This window comes from Beta vulgaris, chromosome 9, assembly GCF_026745355.1.
Source record: "Beta vulgaris subsp. vulgaris cultivar EL10 chromosome 9, EL10.2, whole genome shotgun sequence".
Lineage (NCBI taxonomy): Eukaryota > Viridiplantae > Streptophyta > Magnoliopsida > Caryophyllales > Amaranthaceae > Beta > Beta vulgaris.
This window is the reverse complement of record NC_079210.1, coordinates 20,790,117-20,798,721: the sequence shown is the minus strand read 5'-3', so window position 1 is coordinate 20,798,721 and position 8,605 is coordinate 20,790,117. Positions and strand designations below refer to the sequence as shown.

Below are 8,605 nucleotides of genomic sequence, written 5' to 3'. Positions count from 1 at the left end.
ACATATATGAAAAAATTATAAAAATTATATATTTGGAAAATACAAATTGGGACGAATCAAACCAGATCCAACATGACTATGTTTTTTCTTATGTATATGGAGTAAAAGATAGTCAAAGTTATAACATAAATAGTGCCTACGATTAAAATATAACAACTAAAATTGGGACGGAGGGGGTAGGAAAACACTAAAATTAGTAGCAAGCCTTGTGCAATCCGAACCGTCCATCAATGCTCTCTTCGTAGTATCCGGTTAAAACTTAAAACAAGAATGCCGTAAATCTGACTGCCCTTCTTCCACTCCTCTCCTCTCTCGAGAAACTCTCTCTTCCCTTGAACACTCCTTGCGCAGTAACCACCCTTCCTCTCTCCTCTCTCTTCCATAGCCATGGCAGCTCGTATTGTGGCGGCTGTTCGTCAAGCCGCATCTATCACCAAGATCTCCTCGCACCACCCACCCACTCAACTCCTTCAACGCCGTGGTCTCGCTGGTGCTGCCGGTAAATCTATTGATTCTTCTTAAACCTCTTGATAGAACTTGATTCCGATTTATAAATTATCTTTCATTATTAGGTTGAATCTTTTCGATCTTGTTATTGCCTACGCATTTTGTCCTCCGTATTTGTGTATGTCGTCTTTTTCAGTAATTTGTGGAAGAAAAGTCAATCTAGTTTGAGTACTCGTGTACAATATGGATTTTGTTGTGATTTATTTGATTTGATAGAGATGTTAGAAACCGAAACAATTTCTGATGCGTTCATCTTGTAGGATTTTCAAATAAGCATAGATAGATGTTAATTTGATGATTTTGGTGTTTGGAAGTGGGAGTTTGACAGAAATGTTAGCAATTATAACAATTTATTTGAGTATAGACGTGAATTGAATTTCCATTACATTGATGTTATAAGCTATTTACAATTTATGATGTCTTCGGTTGGTAGGATGTTTGGTTGAGCTTAGATGTTTGTACGAAGAATCTAAAAACGTAATTTTTCTGAAGAACTGAGTTGCATTTGTGACATTAATGTTTATCCTTTTGTTTGTGTTGTTTCAGTCTTTGTTAGACCTCATAAATGACACACTAGTTGTTAAAAACTTCGGAAACAATAAGGGTAGAGTATAATGATTGAATTTTACCTTTTGATTCTATTTGAATAACATTAAAATGACCCTTCATATTAAACTATGATGATACGATGCTCTTTTTTGCTCAAGCTAGTTGTAAGTGTCACCCTTATCATCCATAATAGAGTCATTGCTACAAATGAGATGCGAATATTATTACTTCCATGTGGAGGAAACACTATCGGCTTATAGTTTTGCTTTTATATAGGGCAGCAATTAATTATTTTTGATAGAAACTTTTATGTTTAACCTTCTCCTAAAATTATTGGCATCTTTTCGGTGACATTAGATGTGTATGAGATGCGAAACAAACCAGATTCCGAGTAAAACTTCAATGTCGATACATATGTTTGGTCTGTAGCTCTACTTAAGTGACAAGCACATTGGTCTAGACCACAAAATCAAGGGCCTTGTATCTATTATTTTCAGTTTCTAAATTTTTATGTTGTTTTATGATGCACTTATGTGATTTATTGCAGATCATCATGGGCCACCAAAAGTAAACTGCTGGCAAGAACCAACAAACCCTGGTAACTGGAAGGAAGAACATGTGAGTCCTCATTGTTGAGTTTTATATGTCTTCTTCTTGTATTTGTATTACCAAGCTTACTGTGATGCTCTTTTGAGTGTCAAAATTTCAATAATTGTTGAACATGATTTATATTCCTTCATGCTGCCTGTTCTTGTTTGTTTCTTCAGTTTTACGTAAGACTTGTCCAAAATAGTCAAATAATTATATGTGGTTGGTTCTGTATTTGTTAACTTTAAGCTCCCCTCAAGCTCATGCTTTTCAAGACAATCATTTTCTTTTTAGCAACACAAAGGTTGTACTTGACTTTAATTTTTCACTCAATTTGAAAAGTAAATGGAACAATGAAAAACAATAGTGGCGGAACTATGCTTAGTCCTAGATGGTCACGTGACTAACCATTACTTTCGGAAGATACCTTTTATAGCTATTCTGCACCATATTAGTTCAATGATTTGATGTTTGGTTCAGTAGCTGGGCCGCGAATCTTCAGCCACTGTATCAGTAGTACGCATGTTTGATCCTTGCTGAGGCGGCTTTTGGTTTCCTTTTCCATGTTTTCTCACTCCTCTTCCCTTCTTTTGTGTTTTTGTTCTGTTTTGTATGTTTTCTGTCCTCTTCCCTTCTTTTGTTTACTTTGTTTTGTTTTGATGGCAAAGTCTCCACATTGGTTTTCTTTTCATTTTCTATTTTTTGTTTTCTTTCTACACAACCTTTTTTCTTTTTCTCTTTTTGATGTAGAATTTTAGATAGAGCTCTACTTTTCAATTTTGTTTTTAGCTTTAAGTTTTATAGAGCATGTTCTTCCTTCTTTGAAAAAATTTACCCCAAATAACCCCAACTTTTGCCCATCTTCTTATAGTAATCTGAATTTTTGGAAAACACCCAAGCTCGAGGACTATCTTATCGAAATAATATGAACTCTTCAATTTCCTGTATACTTTATACAATATACCTAAAATATATTAGTGATGTGAGAATCATCCCATGACTTTGATTCTACATATTACGACTTTTTTGCTTTTCAATATTTGGGTTGCAAATAGTTAATACCTAACTACTTGGAAATATATTTCTTCCAAAAAGTTTGAGGATTTAATTGTCCTTTTTGTACATCTATATTTTCAATGCTTAAAATAAATGGTATGTAATGGCTAATGCACAAACAATTTCAATTTTATTTATTTCATGTTTTTTCGAATACTCCGAACCCACGTGGGTCAGCTCTTCGATCCGCCACTGGTTAGTGTGATTTTTGATGTAACAACAGAGGGGTGGGGGAAGTGCATTTGTAATGGAAAGATATGTATAGTAAATGTTCATGCTTGGATTGTGTTAGAACAAGTATCTGCTGCCATCATCTTAGAACAAGTATCTGGTGCAAATGTCCTCTAATCACCTTCAGTAGCTTAGATGTAATAAGTTGCAACTGGCGTCTATGTGAAAATTCATCTCAGAGAAATATAGCAATTGTCATCTGTCAAATCATGTTGTGATTGGAATGATCTAAGTATCGTTTTGAAGAAAAACTGTGCAACAAACATAATCAGTTCTTGATCTGCTGATGTTCTCGTCCATTTCACCAGTGAGGCTTATATTCTCACTTTTCCTCTTAAAGATATTCCTTATACATGGATATATACATTAAAATTTATGACTAGTGATTGGGTTATATGTGGTAGAAAGTCTTAGCCATGGGCTCATGGCAGGCTGAGCAGTATGTAGAATTGCTGCACATAGTGTGACGGTGTCCATGTGAACTTGATTTTTTGATTAGTAGTTGCGTGTTTTAAGAATGCTAAGGATCTATGTTACCTTAAGATGGGCCGTGTTATAATGTTGCAGTATTAATAATTGCTGTACTTATTGTCATGATGTCTATATGTATTATTGATTGTTAATTTGTAGTTGTATGCTTCAAGGATGCTAAGGATCTAAATGTTACCCCAAGATGGGCCAGGGTGGTGGTATTGTTATACTGTTATTTAAACATCCTATACTTCTCTTAGTTGCATACTTGCACTTGTTACCTTTCTAACAAAGTGTCCCCTGAGCTGTTTTCGCTCACATGTGGACAAATGGTTTTTGTGATTTGTGGAATGCTTACATAGCTCCATGAACCTTGAGTAAAGTGACCATTAAATTTTTGTAAGGGGTATGCTGCTAAAAATTTTCAATGGTGGTGTATTATATCGTTGATAGTCAAGGACACCCGAATGGCTTTTACAGATCACGTCTTAAAACTGCTGACTGGCTTGATGCTTATTATCAAAATTTTGGGGAAGTTAATCTGATAGATGTTTCTACGTGAACACTCACAATGCCCGGCAAGCTAACTGCTAACGGGCACTTGGAATAGTGAACAAAAATTTACTTGGTCTTTCTGTATGATGTTTCCAGAGTGGCTCAGCGTTCCTGGGTTGGCTCTGTTTTGAATATGTTTTAGACAGGAAAAGTCTCTCTTTTTGATGATCTTTTTATATGTGGATTTTAGTAAGAAATTCTGTTTGTTAGACAAAACCTTTAAATCATGTCTTGTGTTATATGCTTTCAACATATTGAACCAGCGGCAGCAGCATTAAATTAGGTGTGCGGAAGAGTGACAGAAGTTTGTGTTTCTGAGACAAGTCAAGTTGGGTTTTGCTTGTCTTTCAGAGAAAACCTTTTAATGTTTTTTTACAGCACCTCCTGTTCATCATTGTTGCTTTTAAATCCTCTGCTCCATCAGCTATTACTGGGGACTTGTCAATGATTAGGGTAAAGTTCAGCTACTAACTTGTGCATATCTTGCATTATGCAGTTTGTTATCGTTTCTCTCACTGGATGGGGTCTGCTTATCACTGGAAGCTACAAGTTCTTTACTAGGGGTAAAGGCAAGAAAGAGCAGGTACTTTTCTTTATACGCATGCTCTATGGGAGCTATCTTGTTATCATTGAATTATTTTTGATCAAAAAGAACTGTCATGATAAAGAATGTTCGTTTGTTCTTTTATGCCAAACCACTATCATTGCTTTAAATAACCAGTACTTCCTCCGTCTTTTTAGCTCTATCATCTACTCTTTGCACGTTTGCCAACGCCAAAACTAATATCTTTATATAGGTGAAGGTAAGAATTGTAAACATTATACTTTGAAAATGTATGCTGTGACGCATCGAACAAGATTCCACGTGACAATGTTTTTGCTATGTATAAATGATACGAGATAGTCAAAGTTGAATTTGTGAAAAATGTCACAAGTCAAAATGGTAGAACTAAAAGAAAAGGACGAAAGCTTTCTTAAATTATTATATAGTGTTCCCTCCGATTCTGACTCCATATCTAAATCTTCTTTTTAAGCTTCTCTATAATAGGACACTCTATATCTGAAAGTCTATATTACCCTTAAATAATACCACGAACTAAGAATTTTTAGATATACTATCATATGGCAAGGTCGATATGTGAACTTTTAAATTGTGAAAGAAATTTATAAACTAATCATGCCTTAAAAGTGGCCCTTAACTTAAAATTGCCTTGTATTTTGGGATTTTTTTGAAAGTTGTCTGTGTTTTTCTTGGTGCGCATGTGTTTTTTTATACTATAAGCTGCTGAATGATTATTTTATTTGATTAACTGAGTTTTGTTCCTCCTCTGTTTTAATGTCTTCAACAATAGGTGGCGGAAGCTTGACATTAGAACATCATTAATGAACCTCAAAACGTTTTTGCAATAAAGTCATCTTTCGAAACTGTTCAACCAGGTGGATACCCTCTGGCATTCCAATTGTTGCTGGTTGATGGCTTAGGAGCAAACGACTGTGATTAAATGTTTTTTTTGACAATTCTAATTGTTGATGCCTGTGACATATTATTGTCAGAAATAGTGTTGCTTCTCCTTCCTTTTCTCTGATTTGACCTATTTTTGCTTCTATCATTTCTTTACTCCCTGGTCTGCTGGTTCTGTTTGCGCAATTTGGCATCATACTACCTTTTCAATCGTTTTCCTATGATTAAACGGATTGAGTGAATAATATCACCAGCTCATGGGCTTGTTTGATATTGTTAATTTTCCTGGAGTAATGCATGACGCTAAACTAATCTTCTAATGCTGCATTTTAGAGGGCTTGGTTCTTTATTCCAGTTATGCTTAGTTGAGCTTTGTTTGGTTTGATGGAAATAAACATTTTCAATTCCTAGGGAAAACGTCATCCTAGATTACTTTTTCTCTTTTTGGTTCTTTGGGAGAAAAGTTATAGGCAAGAGGATAATTGGAAATGGAAGGGAAATTGATGAAGGTATGAGTGGAGGAGGAATAAATGACATTGTTCCTTTGATAAGGAATTTTTTTATCTTTGGCAGACCTTTTTTCACTTTTTACAAACCAAATAGTGGAATGTGGGAAATCCATTTTTACTAGAACATGTTTCTTTCCCAACCAAACACTCTCGCTTACCATAGGAATTTCAATACTGTTCAATGTCTCTTCTTCATATGACTTGGGTTGATGATATAAGCTTGAACTTTGATACTGTGAGATTTGAGATTGAAGAGTAAATACCAAAAAGTGACCAAAGAAAAAATGCAGTTCAAGTTGTCAGTTCTTCTTCGTACTTCCCTTAATAAATTTCTATTACACTGTTCTCAGAGAACAACAGCGATGTCTCCGTGTAATGACATCGGAAATTTAAAGGTTAAAATGTCTCACTTTTATAGGCACACTTAGGATGTATGTTATAGGCTAAAGGCATTACATTGCAGTGTTGACACTCTACAGAAGTAGGATGTTCTTAAGTTGTCCATGTTTCCCAGTCATTTTGAGCTGTTATTTGCTAACTTAAAATTCGGTCTCCTCTGCTTCATCATCAGGATCTGATTCTGAAAATCTTTTGATATCATCTCTATCTATTTCTGGTATACGAGTTTCTGGGTCCTCTGAGTCTTCAGCCTCACTTTCGTCATTATCTTGTGCAATATCATTCTCTTGTGCATTCTCATTCTCATGCTCCTTCGCCTCAGTATTATGTGTCATTTCTTGCTTTCGATTCACTTCTTGGTCAGATGATTGATTGATGATCTCATCAGAAACCTGCTTCCTGGCATTCTTTTCAACATCATCTAATTTTGCACCCTCAGCATCAGGAAGCACTTCAGTGTTGGCCATCTCATTACTGTTTTGCTCTATGCTCACCATACTTGTACGTTCATCCACATGCTCAGTCTCCTCAGACCCGTTAGATTTTGTGTTTGTCGGCTTGTTTTCTTGCTCTTCTCTCTTCACTGCTTCTCCCTTCCCTTGGCCACCATTTCTAGTTTCTGTAGTCTGATTTAGTTTCTCGGATACTGCCAACTGATCTTCGGAGCCTAGCTCTTTCTTCGTCTCAGACTCTGCCTTGTCATCTCGGTTTTTCTCAATTCTTTCCTTTTTTTCATTGCTGGTAAGAGCTGCTGGGATGCTCTCAGTCTTCTTGGCCACAGAGTACAACTCATCCCCTGATCTCCTGTTTCTTACAGTCTCTCTCCTCTTGCCCTTTGAATGTTTCCTTCTCAGTGTGAAGCCAAATCTGTGTCCAGATCCATCTGCCTTTTCTAACTTTACGCCCCCTCTACGAAGGCCTGTATATCTCTGGCTTTCTTGATTTTGATGATCACCAGACCCACCAATTATGTGCTGTTCCTCTTCACTGCTGGTGGTCATCTCGTTTGCTATTTTTTTCTCTTCCAATACTTCATCAGCTCTCTTGAAATCAAATTGTGTACTTACCAGCTCTTTTTCATTTCCATCTTTCACATCATTCACCTTGACATTTCGGCTTCTGTTTTCGCTCTTTTCGGAGTCTCTTGAATAATCGCTCCTAAGTTGTAATTCTGCACCATCTTCATTCTCTTCTTCTGAGTCAACAGTGGAACTTGTTAGTAGTTTCGCCCTTTCGGACTGCACATCTACTTGCATTTTGAGCTGAAGAGCCGTCACATGTGAGGGATCTCCATTACTTGAGTTCAACCCTGTTAGCGTTTTAATCTCCCTCTTCTTATCTTCGAGGGTCGACTCTATCACCTTCCTTTCGTCCTTGAGAGATGCAATTGTAGATTCCATTTCCAACAGTCTCCGGTCGAGCTCTAGCTTCTGGGTTCTCAGGAAGTAGACTTTGTTTTTCATCTCTTCGATTTTCTTCCGAGCTTCTTGATTGAATTTTTTCTCTCTCTGCAACCTCTCCAAAGGAGATGCATATAAGAAAGCAGCAAAATCATGTACGTACTCCACATTTATTAGTTATCAATATCAATGAAACTAATAATACTTGGAAAAAGTTTATGACATATATTTCAATGCATAATTGCTATAAAATTAATTAATAATTACTCCCTCCGTCCCAAATAATAATTTCCATTTTCATTTTGGGTGTTTCAAAATATAGTTCCCATTTCCATATTTAGTTTCACATTTTTCCGTAATTTGTCTAGAAAAACCGTGTCTCATCATTTATTTGCTTCTTGAATTTCGTTTTTTCCTTTGTTTATTCAAATAAAATGTTACAATTAATGTTCTTTCACCAATTATTCTCCATTCTCTCTCCAACAATCATATTTTCCCATACAAAATTTATTTAAAAAAAAAAAAATCTTTACTATCATTCTTAGATTCTACTTGCATGTGAAAAAAGGAAAATGGGAACTATATTTTGGGACGGAGGGAGTATATAATTATTCAACAAAAAGCCAAATAATTATTTACTCTTTAGATATGGAGTTATTATTAACCACTCTTGGCAAATAGAAGTAGGAAATTTCTTAATCTAAACGATGGAGGCTGGAAAATACCAATTTTTTTTTCGTGCGGCTAAGAGACGACGCTCAGAAACCCAATGGTTTTACAAAGACACCCATCTCTGATATTTGTTTATTAAGATCAATTGTAATATTTCAATAATACTCCTACAGTAATAATTTACAGTGAAATGAATTATAATGGTA

The 8,605-nt window shown here is 35.7% G+C and overlaps 2 protein-coding genes across 2 annotated transcripts; one reads left to right on the top strand and one right to left on the bottom strand.

The window, feature by feature from the left end:
* The first annotated feature begins 271 nt into the window (after window positions 1-271).
* On the top strand, window positions 272-5,575 carry LOC104903367 (hypothetical protein). Its single transcript, XM_010691395.4, has 4 exons — window positions 272-499; window positions 1,604-1,674; window positions 4,454-4,540; window positions 5,310-5,575. Exons 1-4 carry the CDS (start codon window positions 388-390, stop codon window positions 5,322-5,324), a joined length of 285 nt encoding a protein of 94 aa, XP_010689697.2. The 5' UTR covers window positions 272-387; the 3' UTR covers window positions 5,325-5,575.
* An 892-nt stretch (window positions 5,576-6,467) lies between these two features.
* LOC104903366 (uncharacterized) lies at window positions 6,468-7,790 on the bottom strand. Its single transcript, XM_010691394.3, has one exon. The coding sequence runs from the start codon at window positions 7,788-7,790 to the stop codon at window positions 6,468-6,470; it is 1,323 nt and encodes a 440-aa protein (XP_010689696.2).
* Between the last annotated feature and the right edge of the window lie 815 nt (window positions 7,791-8,605).